The 17,532-nt window shown below is 40.4% G+C and overlaps 1 protein-coding gene and 1 long non-coding RNA gene across 10 annotated transcripts in view; one reads left to right on the forward strand and one right to left on the reverse strand.

The window, feature by feature from the left end:
* Nucleotides 1–17,532, forward strand: part of PRKAG2 (protein kinase AMP-activated non-catalytic subunit gamma 2) — a 218,313-nt gene that overhangs the window by 137,932 nt on the left and 62,849 nt on the right. For all 7 annotated transcript variants that reach the window (XM_057416532.1, XM_057416534.1, XM_057416536.1 and 4 more), the window contains one exon: nt 8,347–8,561. In XM_057416532.1, coding sequence (XP_057272515.1) covers nt 8,347–8,561 — 215 coding nt within the window. The remainder of the gene's footprint in view (nt 1–8,346; nt 8,562–17,532) is intronic.
* The window catches only part of LOC130603064 (uncharacterized), a 47,546-nt gene that overhangs the window by 18,960 nt on the left and 11,054 nt on the right, over nt 1–17,532 (reverse strand). The gene's annotated exons all lie outside the window — the stretch shown is intronic.

Genomic DNA, 17,532 nt, shown 5'->3' on the forward strand with positions numbered 1-17,532 from the left:
AGTGCTGGCCACCCCGTGTCACCAAGGACAGGCTGTTTGCAGCCTTCTGTAATGGCAGGGGAGTGTTTAGCTCAGCATGACTCAAAACAGAAAGAAAGCCCAGGTAGGACAACTGAGGTTAATGTGGAAAGAGCTGTTAAATGTTAGCTTTAGCAGCCAGACGTCTTTGTGAAAGAGAAAACAAAAGTTATTTCATTAAAGCCTCTGAACACCAAGTACTCTATGAAAGTTTAAATGCCAGGTGGTGTATTAGGTAAATAAAGTTGTCCTGCTGTAGGCATTGCTTCTCCCAGCAGCCGGCTGTAACCAGCACATAGTACAAGTACCCATGTGAATCCCTGCCATGTGATGCAGTGCTGTGCCTGTCTAACATGCTGATATGGGGCTGGGAAGCCAGGGGAGACTTTTCTTTCAGCAGTATGTTGATAAGGGCCAACTGTTGCACGTGGCTGATTTGCATGGATTGGCTTACGCTCATCAGTCATCCGTCTCAGATCAGAAAAACTCGCGGTTTGCACAGATGTCACATGTCTTTCCCACATGGTTTGAACGGAGTGATTGATTTTCATTTTAGTGACTTTTTAGATTGGTGTCACCGTACCGCACCGTTAGCTTTTGTTACAACCCGGCAGTTACCCCCAGGCAGCACTGCAGAATGTCACATCCCCTTGTTGGCAGTCCTGGGCTTGGGTACAGCAGGAGCCATTGAGAAGGTGCCAGTCTTCAACTCCTCTGCTGTCAGTGGCAGGATTGGATTTAGGAAATGAAAAGCTGGCATTTGCAAGCTTCATGACCCCATGCTCTGTGGGTGACAGATGCATAGGAGGGTAAAGTGTTCTTTGTTCACATGTGCTTCTCATAGTGGTACATGCCCCAACCTCCTCCTCCTGCTTCTCCTGGTTCTGCAGGATGTTTCCCATAGTGCTGTTATCTGCTGAGAATCACTGTTAGTACTTTACTCCTGTCACTAGTACCTGTGCTGGCAAGGTACACGCTGCCTGTGTTCCTGACAGTGCATGCTGGCCACAGCCATATGGTGTCTCATAAAGTCCTGATGCCAGTCTCTCAGTATAATTACAATGCTGAGCTAATTACTCATGGCTGACTCAGGCACTTACTCAGTGGCTAGCTCAGCCATTACCAGGACCTCTTCATCTATCCTCTGTCAGGGTGCCAAACAGCAATGGAATGTGCATTTGGCTGTCTCAGAAAATCAAAACCAAGAAAAGCCATTGTTTGCCATCAAGCTCACAGGTGATCTCCATGTCTTTGCTAAGAATTCTTTGCCCATGGCATTCCCGCAAGTATTGCAAGACAAAGGAGAAGGGGTGATAGAAAACTGGGAATTAGAAGTCAGGTTGAATCCTTCTGGCCAACAAGAACTAGAAAAATCCCTCTGTGAGGGATGCTCTACACCAGGATTTCTGGTCTTTGTCTGCTGTGTTCAGATCCCATGTATCTGTCACTTTAAAAGCAACAAATTCATGATTGTGTACATCTCTGGATCCTATATACTACTCCCTACAGCTTGCCTATAGCCCTGAAAGCCCAAGTTCAGCCCTTGAGAGCCACCTCTTTCCTGGCAACCCCTGGTCAACTCACATACTCTGACAGAAATTTTTCTGCTGAATAAAGGAAAAATGAAAATCTATTGAGAACAGGCAATGCAAAACCCAAGGTGATGAAACTCATCTGATTGTAGAGAATAACTATCAAGAATTAAGTGTGGGAACACAGGCTCACTGTGGAGGTTTCAGTCTCAAAAAGGTGCTGAGCTTGGGAGAGGGAGAAGGTAGGAACCAGCAGCCAGGGTGCATTTGCAGGGGGACCAGAGGAGCTTTCCAGGATTAGGAGCCCATGGCTGGAAGCCCACCTGGTAGTGCAGCGGTGATGCCAGCTTTCATAACATATCCAAGTGCATTTAACAAATATAAGATAACCAGTGTACAATTCTGGGCAAGGTGGAAGATCCTCTTTCTAATCAGCAGGGCAGGAGGAATCTGCAGTAAAGCCCATAGAATATGGCACTGGGGAAGTGCTTCTCCTGATAAGCTTTTCCTCATAAAGGGGCCTCCAGAGCTTCAGAAAGATGAACAATCCTCAAACTTCACAAGTTAAACTCTTCAGCTCTTGATTTTCTCAGTTTTACAAGGGAAAGTTGTTACATTGCAGATTCCACAGGCAACAAGTGGTGCGCAGGCATGCAAATAGACCACAAGCAGGGTAGAACAGGCTGAATCCTGGAAACTAATCAGCTTTGTCTTTGGTTTTACAGAGTGAAATAGCTTCTGAAGGAAAAGTTGGAGCTTACACGTTCAGATATTTCTGTGTCTGAGATCACTTAAGGAACGGTTTCCTTTACTGTGTTTGAATTAACATAAAGAAATTAGATTTTTACTGCAAAAATATGTTTCCCTATGAAACTTTTCAGATAGCACATGATATTTTAATGACTTAACAGGTGTATTTTTCTCTTCCTTTGATTAATAAAATATGGGACAGATGTTTATGGAAACAAGTAAGCTTCCCACTGAATGGTGTACCAGCTACGTGAGAAGTGTGGAGTTGTTTCAATGGGATTGAAACAAACGTGCTTACTGAAGCAGCTGGCATAGATGCTGCTCATTTGGATTCAGGGAGCCTGGGGGGAGGATTGGAAGGCCTGGCCATTATATGGGTGATGCACTGGTGATCACAGACATGGCCAACAGTAAAATCTATATTTCTTGTGTGGTGTGTAAGCTCAAAATTCTAGGTATGGCAGGAAATTTCCTGAGCAGTATCTATCCCATTTTTCTGTAGAATAACTCAAGATTACTTTTCAGGCTTAATTTTATTTCTTTTTTATTTTAACTAAAAGGTGTTTTACAACACTTAGTGTCAGTATCACCAGTACTATTAGAATAGAAACAGCCAGCAGTCATTTACCTGCTTCTGGGTCCGTTAAGTGGCATTAAACTTAATTTCACCTAATTTGCATCAGTTTGCTTCTGTGTCAAAATGAACATGGTATTGTGTCTGGAGAGTGAATCAGCCTAATGAACAGATGACTCGGCTCCAATTCCCTTGTGCTGCTAACTACTTAAAATTCAGCAGCCACAGCCTGCTGCCTTCTCTGTTTCACTGCTGGCCAAAGAATGGAAATGAAAGGACAGGGCTGTCCTGGGAAGAAATCAAAGAAAAAGTGTCACATGGAGACATTGCAAACAGAAAATAATTTTGTGTTTTTCTGAGAAGTTTCATTCTAAATGGTAAATTAATAAATATATATATATATGAACTTGGACAGCTATTTTAGCAACAGCTTTATATGTTAACAGAGGCATTACCTGTTTGATCAAGTACAAGGCAAGAGATCACAGAAGTGTGATTCCCAGGAAGACATGAATCATAGAGTAATAGAATCATAGAATGGTTTGGGTTGGAAGGGACCTTTAAGCTCACTCAGTTCAAGCCCCCTGCCACAGGCAGGGACACCTTCTGCTAGGCCAGGTTGCTCCAAGCCCTCTCCAACCTGGCCTTGAACACTGCCAGTGATGGGGCAGCCACAGCTTTGGGGAAGCTGTGCCAGTGCCTCATCACCCTCACAGTGAAGAAATTGTTCCTAATATCTAATCTAAATCTACTCTCCTCTGAAGTGATTTATTTTTCATGGCCAGGAACTCTTCATAGTGTTAACAACTTCATCTTAAATGCACAAATACAAAAGTCAAGTCTGAGAGCAGCCTGCTGTCTATATCCCTTGGGCCCTTAAGGAGGGAGTGTGGCTCTATTACAAACCACCCAAGGCCAGCTGTTTGTACAGAAGCATTATCACATCTGTGGGCAGGTGGTTCCAAATGTTCGCAGGGGCAGGGACTATTTCTCTTTCTGGAAAAGGGTGGATATAAAACGGAGGCTCTGGCAAGAATCACTGGGCTGTGAGCATCCTTCCTCACAGAAAGCACCAGATGCATCCTGCCCGGTCAGGCGTAAAATGTAGGTGACAGAACTAATTGTGGGTGTCACCAGGGAATGTCAGAGGGCAGCCACTCTTCTTCCCTTGGGAGGATGGGAATGACAACGCAGTGCTTTATCCTTTCCTGTTACTTATTAGTAGAAGGCTCGTTTGGATCAGAATGCCCAAGTTTGTGAGTGGAGAACTTAATGCCATGCAAACTAAGAGCTTTGTTTAAAAGAAATAGTTGCAAATACCTAGAAAAACATGTGAAGGTAGCAACATTATTTTTGTATGTTTGTGACCAGCTATATGCCAGATAGTACTGACTGCAAAAGGCTGAAGGGGGTCTGCTGTTATGGCAGTACTTTCTCGGGCCTCTTTCCTCCAGCACGCAATATCCAGCTAGATCCCAGCTGCAGTTGCTCTGGCACAGAGCTGAGCGCTGCACCATCACCACATGCACTGTTACAGAGAGAAGGCAACTGGAGATAGCCTCATTTTGCTCAAAACTGAGGCTTGTGCTAGTTAGTTCTGTTAGGATCTCACATACATGTTCTGAGTAAAGTTATACTCTAACATGAAAGTTGATTCTTTACATTAATGCAATTTTTCACTATTCTTATATTGTTATAAATTTTCTTATCCAAATGCATATTCAGTTATGCAAGTGTTGGTACTTATGATTCATCAACATGGAGACCACAAAGTTATCTTCTTTTTTTGCTCTTGTTTTGTCCCCAGAAAGGAAATATCAGGATGAATCAGAACAAAACAAAACTCTTCGACTGTTTTAAAATTGGATAGGGACAAAACAATAGAAAATGTGACAAAACCTTGTGCTGGCCAGTGACATAACTAGATATTTTCTCTCTTTTTTTTTTTGTCTAAAATGCTTTGTATGTGTTATGGAAAAAGGAAGAGCTATTTAGTTTCTTAAATATTACATTTCATTATGCATTTCATGGTCTGATGAAAGAAACATCAGCATAAGAGATAATTACTTGCCATAGCACCTCATCTTGTTACCAGAACCAGTAGAGTTTGCAGTCCGTCTCAAAGATTGTTTCTTCTCCACAATCCTATGTATGTACTGAGTTTCTTCAACTTCATTATAGAAGACTCTAGAACTGTAGGCTAATTCACTGCTTAATTATTTTATGCATACTTTCTCCAAAATGAACTGTTTTCAGCCATGGGATCTAGCTCCATCTTGACTCTGCAATGGACTTCTGTAGAAGAACGGAACAGCTACTACACATACATACAACTGTATTTACACCAATGCTGCCTGTTTAAACAGCAGTCCAATAGATTAAAGTTAAAACAAATTTATGTTACTCCTAAACTGATTTGGTCTGGGTATGTAGTATTTTCATTTGTTTTTGAGGCAGGCTTTTATAAAATCCTCTGTAGGGGTTACGATGTTGATCTGTATCACAGCAGCCAAAGCTTTAGTTTTAATAATCATAAAGATATTTAACATTTCCTACAGGATTATTTCTTCAGTCTCAGTATTGTATGAATATAAATAACATAGCTACCACAATAGTGCTATGAGGTGAGCTTTTAAATACTAAAGATTGCAAAGCCTAATTACATAATTTAATCAAATAACCTCCAAATAATTGCAATTTTCCCTCCACCTCTGAGAGGAAACTGAGTCACAGAAAAACTGAATCTCAGATGCATTGGGGTATGCCTCAGGGTGAGTACTTTATGTCTTAAGTGCCTAGTTGAAACAGACAATTCTAAGACTCAGAGAGCTCCCTGTAAAGTTGCCATAGTCACAGACACTCTTAGCCATAAAAACTGACGCCAAGCATCCAAGGCTGGCATCCAAGAGGAGATTCACCATCAGTGAATGTTCTTATAAAATGGGAACCATACTGTCTGTCCTGGCTGTGCTGTGACACAACTACAGTGAGGTGGCAATAGTTTTCCTAGGTGTAAGGAATGTGTGTCAAAGGAGACCAAGAAACTAACATATTTTGTGTCCTACTGATGTCCTCTACACTTGGCAGGACAGCCTTGTTAGGATGGTGAATATGTGGTTTACTTATGTCTGGTAACAGCTCTTTTGGCAGAGCTTGTTGATACTGGAAATGTTTTTGTAGACTTGCTGAATACATTAGTGCACAATGAGCACATCCAGCAGCAAGACTTTTAGATCTAATGGTATTTTTCTCCCTTTTAGTGGTTTTAACTTTGCATCGATTACAGCTACCATCCACCTCCAAACCCAATCTGAGTGCTCAGGAAACATTTGTACATCCATAAAAACACAGAAGATAAGAGCATCTTCCCCAAGATTGTTTATCTAAATTTGTCTGTAAGCAAAAACTGAACAGGCAAGTGAGATGTCCTTTTTATCATTCAGGGTGTGGAACATTCTCCAATGCCACTGAAATCACCAGAAATTGAAGACATTCAAAATACCAGGGTTATTCTTCTTGCCTCACCCTGTGGAACATCCCATTAGCCAGCATTTTATCTGCCTACAACACCCAGTCTCCACTGCATCTGTAGTTATTGCTGCTTGACTGGCAGAGCTGCTGGTCTCTCTATGAAATGAAATGGAAGTCCTTGGAGGCAGATGCAGTTTTGGAAAAGGACCAAAGAGAGGGTGTGAGTAAGGGGTCCTTTTTGATTTCAGCAAAGCTAAAGTTTTTCAGTGAGAGTTAAGATTTTCTTTGAAAGAAAGAAATACATTACACTGCACCACTAAAACCACTACAAATAAGCCACAATAGAGCCTAATGATTTCGCAGGATTCTTGCTGAGTGATTCTATTCTCTTAAAGTTAAGTCTCTTCATATGTAAAAGCCATCAAGAATCATAGAATGGTTTAGGTTGGAAGGGACCTTAAGATCATCTAGTTCCAACCTGTCTGCCACAGGCAGGGACACCTTCCACTAGACCAGGTTGTTTTCAGTCAAGAATGGCAGCTAAAGAACAGTTACCTGAATTCCTTGTTAATGCATTTTATCATAAGATATTGTAACTCTTCCCCAGATATGTCAGGAGAAATAGTTTTGTCAGGTCTTTCCATGTGTTGTTGGACTTCTTCTGAGTCTAGCATCTTACTACTGAGTTTTAGTCTTACTTTCCAACAATACAAAGTTTTCTTTGAAAATGCTGTCTGCAAGGTCAAATGTGACACTGAGAGGTAACGGGTATAAAGTGAGTTGTACTAATGCACTTTACTCTGGGTTAAAAGGAAGAACCGGCGGAGGCTGCATATGCACCAATGCAAAGCTTTCGCATGGGAAAAAAAATCTCTGGTGCAAAAAACTGATGGAGCCTTGAAAGCTCACAGTGAGAACATGAGCTAGACTTAGCGTGAAAATGCATTATCCTGGTCTCACACACTTGTTTGAATATCTTGGGATTTTATGCTTATTAAATGCTTTCTTCTCTGCTCCCTTTCAATGAACTTGAGTCCCCTCTGGACTGATCATCTGCACAAATCTCTGGAAGTAGAAGTGAACCAAGTGCAGAGATCATATAGCCCACTCTAAAATATGTAGCTTTGTTCAGCCTCCTGGCTTCAATGCATCTAAGTCTGTCCTCATTTATGCTGGCATAAGGGAATCATCCTTTGTTTGCTGATGTACATATTGATATAACAAGAAATATATATGTTGTAACGTGAATTTTCAAACTGTTTGTGGATGACTGCTGGTTTTTAAATGGGTCCTAAATATGACTTACATGATCTGTTTGATCACAATGCAGAACTGCTGTAAGAACGTAACCAAAAATACAGCTGGGGTAGATGCACATGTCAAATAAAACCAGAATGCTCACAAGGGAAATAATCTGCTGCTGAGATTGATTTTTAGCAAAAGATATGAATAATCTTTCTCCTTAAAGGCTGCTGAAAACAATTCTACCTTGTATAAAGGCATTGCCAAGAACCATACCGAGAGCAGACTGAGCTTTATGGGAAATACGTCCTGTTTCTTTTTGCCTCTGCTCCTAATTTTATTCTAACTGATGGCTGAGATACTGTTAAAATAATGAAAAATAAGAAAAAGCAACTATTAAAACTCTTGAGATAAAGGTAATCCTGAGACTCACAGGAGTATTAAAATCATAACAATAAAGTAATATCAGTGTTGAGGATCAGTTTAGAAATAAGCAATCAGACAGGAGGTTAATACATGATCCTCCAGCACTCTCATCTCACCACTATGCCTCCCTGTAAATGAATCAGACAGTTCAACCAATTGAATGATTAAGAGTTTTACCAGCAAGGCAGAGCAATTCCCTCTGAGGAACAGGGAGCTCAGATACGTACTTTCATCCTGGGGAAATGTGATAAAAACATACAGGTTCACTGTAAAGCTGCGATTTCTGTCTGCTTTTCTTCTGAACTGATCTTTCATCATTATTCTTGTTGACAGCCTCTGGCCTCTCCTCTTCTCCATCTACCCCAACACAAGTGACCAAGCAGCCCACGTTTCCTCTTGAATCCTATAAGCATGAGCCTGAGAGACTAGAAACACGGATTCATTGTTCTTCACCTCCGGACACAGGGCAGAGATTTTCTTTGCCTCCATCTCAAAATGCAGCCAAGCCTCCAATCATGACACCAGCTCCTTGTGCTACCTCAAAACCAGTAAGTAAATTGTGTGTCCAGTTTTCCACTAGGAAATGTACACGGTTGTGTGTTAACAGTTTCTTGTATTACAACCGATGGGTTAGAGTGTGTGGGTCCATATTGTGGAACAGAACGAGAACAATGTCACAGGCTTTTCCTTCAGATTCCCAGTGTTCAGTGCACAAGGCACTAGGAATTCAAAGGTGGTAGCTCCCCTCATGATTTACCCAAATAGCAACCCATTTTTGCACTATTCTCAAGTGAGTTTTGCAGTGGCTGCATATCCCAGTATACACGGCTGCTTTAAAGGATAAAATTTTATTTAGGATTGTCTTTTATCCCCCTCAGGAAGAGCTGATGAGAGAGCTAGCAGCCAAGGAGAGCATATAGAAAAGAAATTCACACTATGAGCTGCAGGAGTTCTGAGTTCCTGCTGCCTCTGGAGTCTGAGATGACTGGGACAGCTGGTGACTAATGGCACTAGTGGCTATCACACCTCCTGCTCCAGCTGAGAAAGTAGGAGAATAAGGGTAGCACTACCAGGGTATTTATCCAGCCTCCTGGGAATTCCTGGGAATGCATGAACTCAGCAGTTCCCGGGAACACATGAATTTCAGCCGCTGATATGCTCCATTGCAACACCTGTGCTGCATGCCATTGTGCCTTCTCCCCTTTCCTTAGCCAGCCTGAGCCTCAGAGGCATCACTCTTCTTTTCTTTGCTCCTCTGCCTTTTGCCCCTCTCTTTTTTGAGTGAATTCTTTCGCATTAAGTATATCTTTCCATTCCCCTGCCTCATGGAGCTAGCAGTCTGTGAGCTGTCACTGGAGTTAACTACCCTGCATCTGTCTTTCCCAGATTTCCTTCATTTTTTTTTCCCTCAGAATAAAAAATCTTTGACATCTGCTATACCTATAAACCTAGAGCTGCAGAGGACATAAAGGTTCATGAAGTCTGCTTCCCTGTTGAACAACTACAAGTTCTGTTTTGTTCCAGTTCTTAGTAATTTATTTAAAAGCAGGAAGTTTCCTCCCTCTTGCTGTTCCAGGATCTGAATACGCTAACACAGCAATCCCAAAATCATTTTGCTTTTGTGGTAGGAACCTCCACAACAGCAGCCACTGCAGCAGCCACTGTTATGCTGAAAGTCTTTAGGTACTGGATCAGTGTTCATATACTACTTTCAAGTCGCTCACATGCATCCAGTAAAACACATACCCTATTTTGGGGATGTCTTTTGTAACAGTTAGGAAGTCTCTGATTTTCAATCCAATTTTTTTCATGGACAGGTTATGACCATTTGCTCTTATAATTAATAGCCATTTTCATTCATTGTTTGTTACATCCTGCTGTACCTGTAGCCAACCTTTGTTTCTCTAGATTAAGCAAACCAAACTCTCCTACAAAATACAGACTTTGTGTTGTGCTTCTACGCAAAAGTAAATAGTTAAAGTAGTAAATAAAATAAATCCTATCTTTATAGTTAGGGAACTCCAGCAGTAACTTTCCTTACTGTCTTTCCGTGTCAGTAGTAGACTTGGAATACATAAATTATGAAATTCAAGGGCATGTAGGATAAAAATAGCTTTGATAAGTTTCAGTCAATCAGTCATATTATTTGCATCTGAATGTGTTTATCTGTGTTACAAAGCTACAGAGGAGTCTTTTGTACCTGTTACAATAGAAATGGGGAAACAACATAATCTTAGCACATTCCTCTGACCAAAAGACTGAAAAGTTTGTTTTGTTTTTAATTATTTGCTGATTGAGCAACAATGTGAAGTTGAGTAAAAGATGCCAGAATAAAGAAAGAGAATTCTCAGCAAGTGCTTATGAACTGTTGTGGTTGTATGTACAAGAGGGAGTATGGATGGAAACTCAGTATGCTGGACTCAATTATCTCCTGTTCAGAAGTTACAGAAATACAAATGTGGTGTACCACCTGAGTATCTGTGCTTGGTACTCTCTGGTAACAGTGAGTGTGCAGGACTGCCAGTGAATCATTAGGTTTTTTGGTTTGCTTGAGAACAGATGTTGGCAGCTGCAGGTCTGTGAGGAACAAGGCCCTGGATGTTTAATTTGCAGCAGAGATCAGAGAGGTCTGCCATGCTCTTCTAGTAGGAGAAGATGTTACAGAGGAGAAAGGCTGAGTTTCTGCAGAAGGGCAAGAATCTGAAGCTGATGGGTGTTCACTCAGGACCGTTGTGCCTTTTGATCCCTGTTATTTACATTGCATCCCATTACAAATATAACAGCAGTAGACAAACATTCTTGATTCAAGTACTGTATTTCAAACATCTCATTTATTCTGAGCTGTGTGTTAGTAAATACATGTTTTCACAATGCACATGCCACAAGCAAATCTGTAAAAAGGCAAACTCAATTCCTTGTTTACTTAGATCACCATTTCTTGGCATGACAATTCCAATTATTTTAAAAACACACAATAAATTATATGATAAATGGTTTCGTCGTGGCCATGCCATAAGATGATCAGTTTAATGACAGGGAAGCGTCCACATATATCTGAAATAAGAAGTTGGCTCTTATCTACAGGGCTCTTTCAACTTAAATCTCATTTATTTATTACATTGTTTAACTAGTGATTATTATAAATGATTCATGATTCTATATGTATTGCGGTAGCAAAGAGGAACCCCTGGACCCAGACTCAGAATTATTATTGGAAAAAAAACAACCCACAGAACAGCAGATAAATATAGGAAGGTGAAGGACGTGGAATTTATCTTAGCCCATTTTTATCATTAACTGCATTTGAAGCTGCCTGCGTACTTGTTCTTTATGTCTGACACTGTGCCACAGAATGGTTAAATCTGTTTAGTAAGAGCACAGAATAAAAATGTTTATTTCCAGCAGATGTAATAAGAACTTTTCATGTTTTAGCAGCACTTAGAACAGTGTGTATCTTGATGTGATTTTGAAGCCTCAGATTCTGGCACGGGCAATAAAATGGAGAAGACAGTTCCTGTCAGAGGGAGATCCTCCTTCAGTGAGTCTTACCTCAACACAGTATACAAAGCTAAGCAATTACCCTCATGCTAAATGGATGTCTGTGATAATCACCAAGGTCTGGATTTATTCCACCTAACTTTAGAAACCTATCTGAGCTGCTTAAGTTGAGAGTATAGTAGCTCTAGTTGTCTGTATCTCACAGAGAGGCATTTGCAGGGGATGAATCAGATCTTCAGTGGGCTGAATAGCCTTTTGCACCAGTTATAAAAAGAGTGACTCTGTGTGTTGCGTTTTTAACTGAGGCACCTCTGTTAGAGTCCAAAAGCTAGGTGTGATGAGGCTGTGACATAGCATTACAGAAGCTCTAAGAGGCTTTCTTCTGAGTGTGTAGGTGTTCCTAGTGGTTGAGTTAGAAGGTTATAATGAGAAATTCAGCTGATAAGAGATCAAAAGATACCACAAGATTACTCTGCACCCCATTAAATGCAGAAGGAGCAATTTGATTTTTCACCATACAGTTCATGACTCTGTACTTTGGCCTTCTGTTGTTTGGTCTGTGTAACCTTCAGGCAGTAAGTGGTAAATGATAACTCTTCTCTATTGTGACATTACTAACCATGACAGGAATGTAGAGAGGTTGCAAATTCAGTAACCAACGTTTGCCCCATTTCTGCTTTGCCCATATTATAAAGTGGAATGTAGTATGTTGAGCTTAATGTGGCTGTATCCTTTTCATTTCATTCTTTCTTCTTCCACTAATGCATCAGACACAGTAAAAATTGCAGTATTCCCTGTCTCCTGCAAGCACAAGCATTTTTGTGGTACCTCATTTCCTGATCCTCATGGGTTTCCCCTTTCCTGGCTTGAGAAGAGTCCAGACCAGAGAAAGAAGATGCAAGCTCCAAATTGAAGAGTTGCCTTTGAGTTCTCATTTGGTGAAAAACTAGGCTGGAGCTTTCTCTGCTCAGAAGAAGTGACAAAGGCACAGCATGCTTACAAATGGCCCTTTCCCTATGATTGTGTAGTTAACCGCTGTTCTCTAAACAACTTCTGAGCCAAGGAATTTCCCAGAACATTCTTAAAAAGAAGGCATCTCAGCCAGAAATTGGTCTGAGACTTACTTTAAGCTTCTGTGAGCAAGTCCTGTTAAAACTGCAGATATAGCACACTGGAGGGACTGAAAGAATCCAGTCTGTTTTCATTTCACAAAGTCTTTGCTGCTCCAGCATATGGAAGAGGAGAGATGTAACATACAGCAGGGACTCTATTCTAGTCCTAGACACAGAGAGGGAAACAAGATTGTTTCTGTAGTTACCTGCTTGTTAAACAGTAGCACTTCCCTGCAAGGCTTTTCATGCTGTTTCTTAGCCAAAACGTAGTAAACTCAGAAAACCAGGGCTGTTAACTTGTTCAGCGTGAAAGGCTATTACGTCACACCCTGCTGCTGGCAAGGAGCCTGGGAACCAGGATATGTGCAGCAGCTCCTTCAGTTTGGCTTTCTCTAAAAAGCCATGCCGCCTATCAGAGCTCTGTAATCTAGCTGATTGATTAAAGAGATTTAAATCTGATTAGGAGAATAGAAAAGTGTACTGTGATTCCAGTGTTGTCTTAAAAAAAAAAAAAAAAGAATAAAAGGCTGGGGAAAAAAGGAATCAAAATCTTGTACCTCTGCAAATGTACAAGAAATCCCTACTTCAGCATTCATGTAGTTTTAAGGCAGTGTATCAGAGTGCCAAGACATTACTGTGATTCAAGTTTGATTTACACCACAGTAAACTGATCACAGAAATTAGAGCCAGAAAGGCTGTCATTTACCAGTGAAGAAAGCACTTTGCAGTTTTGTGTCCAGGCTACTTTTAAGTGCCTTAAGACCAGCACTCCATCCGGGAGATGACTGTGTTCTCTAATAAATCCTATAGTCTGTAACAAGCTGTAAATTGTTTAAACATTTCTCCCGACTGGAACTGTTGCTGTCCATATGAAAGTGTATTTAATTTAAAATGGTATACATTTGTCCAACTGTTGGCATGTAACTAATGAGTTGCAAACCAAGAAAAGGAATAACTTTTTGATGAACTACGTAACAATTGCATACAATATTAGTGTGACAATGTTCTGAGCCAACCTGGTGTGATTTCAGTCTCCCTGGACACAGCATCACAGTAGCTCCACTGAATTGAATATAGGCTCACAGGAGAATTATTTCGTATGGTTGGAAAGCCCACAGTGAGAGTCAGTGGGACATAAAAAAATAAATAAACCAGTAAACTCACTTGGAAGTGAACATTACAAAAATAGAAAGCTTCAGGTATACCACAATACTTTTTAATTACAGCTCCCATTTTACTAATATTCTGTTTTCCTGCTTCACCTTCTCCCTATTAGTCATCTCTTTAGTCATCTTTTGTATCACATTTGATATTTCCTTCACCTTGTAGTATTTAAAATAAGCAATGAACATCTTACTATCCATTTTCTACCACTTAATTTGCTTCCTTAAAAGCTACTTATTTGGTACAGAAGAAAAAAAGCCCAGTCACAACCTCTTGAAAGACTGGTTTCCTAATGTATTTGTATTATGGTTGCAGTGTTCAGATTCATGGCAATCAATCTTAGGATGCAGAGAAATTGTATTCCATAAAAATTATTTTTTCTGCCCTAAGGAAATGTATGTCTGTGCCAGCTTGTGGCTTTTTCTGCAGCCATAGAGATAATTTAACCAACTATCTATGGATTCACTCAGTGGAGAATTTATTTTAATGGCATAAAGTCCTACAATTTCTGTTCTTCCTAGGCCTACATCAAAAGGAGAAAGGCTAGCTGGAAAGGATGAATACCCAGAATGCTGAGTCGAATCATTTCCCAGCTGCTTTGACAGCTCTCATAAGACTCTAAGTAGCTACGGCAATTAAAATTAGAGCATCTCTGAGTCTTTTTTAAGATACACATTGGTACCAAAATCATGACCCCAGCATCCTGAAGACAGAGTTAGTGGCTTAAAGCTAAATTACTTTTTCACTGTATGTCCTGTACTATGCACGGTATAAAAAGGCTAAACTTAAGGATCTGGCCTCATGTGTCTATATAAGTAAGTAACTTTTGAATAAATAACATGAGGTAAGATGGTGCTTTAAGATTGACAGCCTGATTTTACTCACTGGTTTCTTGTGGCACAGTTTATATCTGAATTTTAGACTCGTTAATTTAATATGTACCCTGTTATTTTGCTAGAAGATTGGAACTTCTCTTAAGAGTAAGCTGTGTTAGCAATTATAAGCCTGACACATGCCCTCTGATATAATATAAAGCTGCAGCTTAATATACGATCTCTGACAGTTTCTTACCAGCTGTATCTGGGCAATTTTGGAACACAAAGCACTATGGATTATAGACCAAAGTCTTTCCCTGAGAATGGAGGACAGAATCACAGTTTTGAACCTGTTCCGTTGCACCATGCCTGCTTATGTATTGGACTAGAGGGAAAATACAGTTAAGACTGAGCCAAAAATGCCTACGGAAGGGAACCCTGTGAATTCCTCACCACCCTCATCTCTCTTAGCCCCATTTTGTCTATATTTTATTTTTAGATAAACTGTCTTTTATGGCCAACAGAGCTTTAGAGAATGTAAAAAGTCGGTTGATACCAAAAGGAAATGGACTACAAAAAGTAGTGATATTTCTTTTTCACTTGTTCACAACATTCCTCAGTCCCTTCCTCTAGCTGGACAAATTGAACCGGTGAAGTTGGGAGAAATAAAGGGGACATTACAAACAACACTCACTTCTGTACGACTTCTTTCAATCATCTTTCATATTTTATAGTGTCACTACCTGCTTATGCGTGAGGAGAGATCAATACAGCTCTTTAAAAATACAGCTTGTGTCTGTGGTTTTCAATTCTGAGATTAAAATCAAGTGAGTTTGGCCATTTGAAAGTCAGCTGCTTGGGCTGCTGACTCAGAAGGGGACTAGATACCATCTTGGCAACAGCTTGGAAAAATGTTTCCATTGTGCTGGTGAAATGAATGCAAAATATTTATTCTTTGAGCTTGTTCACAACAGCACTCTCAGCTGGAACTGAGGGCGGGGCCATGTGGAAGACATCTGTAGGAAGACAATAATGATTTGTGCAGTGCCCAAGGTACGCATAATCTTATTTCATGATTAACAAAGGGCAAGGCTCCTACTATATGGGGCTTACAAGCTGAAGTGTAAACCCGTGAAGTAATCAACGAAGAATAAAAGAGAAAAGGTAACAGAGGCAGGTCAGCAAAAGGGGAGGGGGCAGAATTCAAGAGGGGATGTTTTTAATTTAGTCTTTTTTCAAGTTTAGGGTACAGTAAATTGCCAGTGATAAGGTTAAAAGCTTAGACTTCTGAAATATTTCTCTGTCAAACTTTCTCACTTACAACAGCACAAGCCAGGGCATTTGTGTTATTATTTGTGTTACTTCCTTGTACCTCAGAACAAAAAGGAACTAATTGCTATTTTGTGGTATATGAGCACACATGATTCAAGCAGAAAAATAAACATGATTCTTGCCCTGAGGACCTTATTGTCCAAGAGCCTGATCTAGCAAAACAGGCTAGGCAAATTCTGAAACTGTAAGAATGTATTGGCTTAAACAGGATTGTTCCTAAGCACCATTTCCAGTCTATGCTTGCAGACTAGATTTTAAGTGTAGCCATAACATAGCTAGCAATGACAGAAGGCATTGAAGGAAGGTAACCTGAAGGTTACAGCACTGAGTTTAGTTGACATTGCTATGTATTTATGTTGCTGAATCTCAAGTCCCGTTTTGTTTTGGTTAATGTCATTGTGATGATGGCCTTGATCCAAGAAAGCACTTAAATGTGTGGTTAATTTTAAGTATATTGGTAGTCCTGTTGGAGTCAACAGTACTAGAGCACTTAAAGCTATGTGCATGCCAAGACACTTTGCTGAGTATGGGTCTTCTTTTAAAACACAAATTACTAGCTCAAGTACTGAAGATGAGGAAGAAAGATGAACAGACAGAGGGTGGAAAAAAGAGTTGGGGAAAACAATAAAGGTTCAGAAAAGAAAGTGAGGGAAAGAGTTTGGGAATCAGAAAAGAAGAGAGCTCCAGGCAACAATGGAAAATTGATAATCACCAAGTGGCAGGGAGAGCAGCAGCTGCAAGATTGCTATCTGCCTGCTGTTGTGTGTTTGGCCTTTCAAGCTTTGGGTGTTGGGATTGTATTTACTTGGAAACATTAGTGGTTTGGAAACAGCTATTTATGAAGACATGGCTTATGAAAGAAGACCACAGATTCCTCTCCTACCCCTTTTCCTTAAGTATGCTTGTAATGGCCGCACAAGATTGCATCCCAACAGACCTGTTGCACACAGGGACAGGAGGCTGCCAAAGCTGATTTCTTAGGGAGTACTGTAAGGAATAGTTTCCACAAAAAGTGCACAACTTTCTTTCCTGGAATATGTCTTCCTGAAAAAGACAGCAAGATGCCATCAAGCATGGCTATCGTACCAAAGGACATAATGCAAACTGGTCACCAAGTAGTTTCTTCCATCATCCAAGATTTTACATGTACAAAGGTTACATTTTGAAGAAAAAGATGCTCTCCTCAACCTTCTTTCTTTTTCTCATGCCCTCTAGCATTTGGCTGCTGCTGTTTTAGAGAAGAAATCTTGGAATTCAGAGTGTTTCAGCTGCAGAATCATTAAGGAGAAAAAAAGTTTAAAAAGGAGAAAAATATAGTGCGAGTAGCTTTGGAGATCAGGGAAAGCTGGCTGCAACCATCTGCCCTACCAGAGATCACTTGTGCAACTCTAAATCACTTGGTCTCCCAGTGCCTTGGTTTGCTGTTTATGAAAAAATAGGGTTAAACTACTCTAGGTCAAAGAGATGTTCTGATGATAGATACATTAAAAAGTTCTACATAACCCAGGTAGTTTTTGAACAGCAGCTGCAAGTGGCTTAAGATAAGTTAAGCATAGACAGCATGTGTTGTGTTTAAAGTTTGTAGCAACAGGCTTTTA

This window comes from Pezoporus wallicus, unplaced genomic scaffold (genome assembly GCF_028554395.1).
Source record: "Pezoporus wallicus isolate ANWC-B61680 ecotype Strahan unplaced genomic scaffold, APGP_CSIRO_Pwel_v1 contig_3847, whole genome shotgun sequence".
Taxonomy (NCBI): domain Eukaryota; kingdom Metazoa; phylum Chordata; class Aves; order Psittaciformes; family Psittacidae; genus Pezoporus; species Pezoporus wallicus.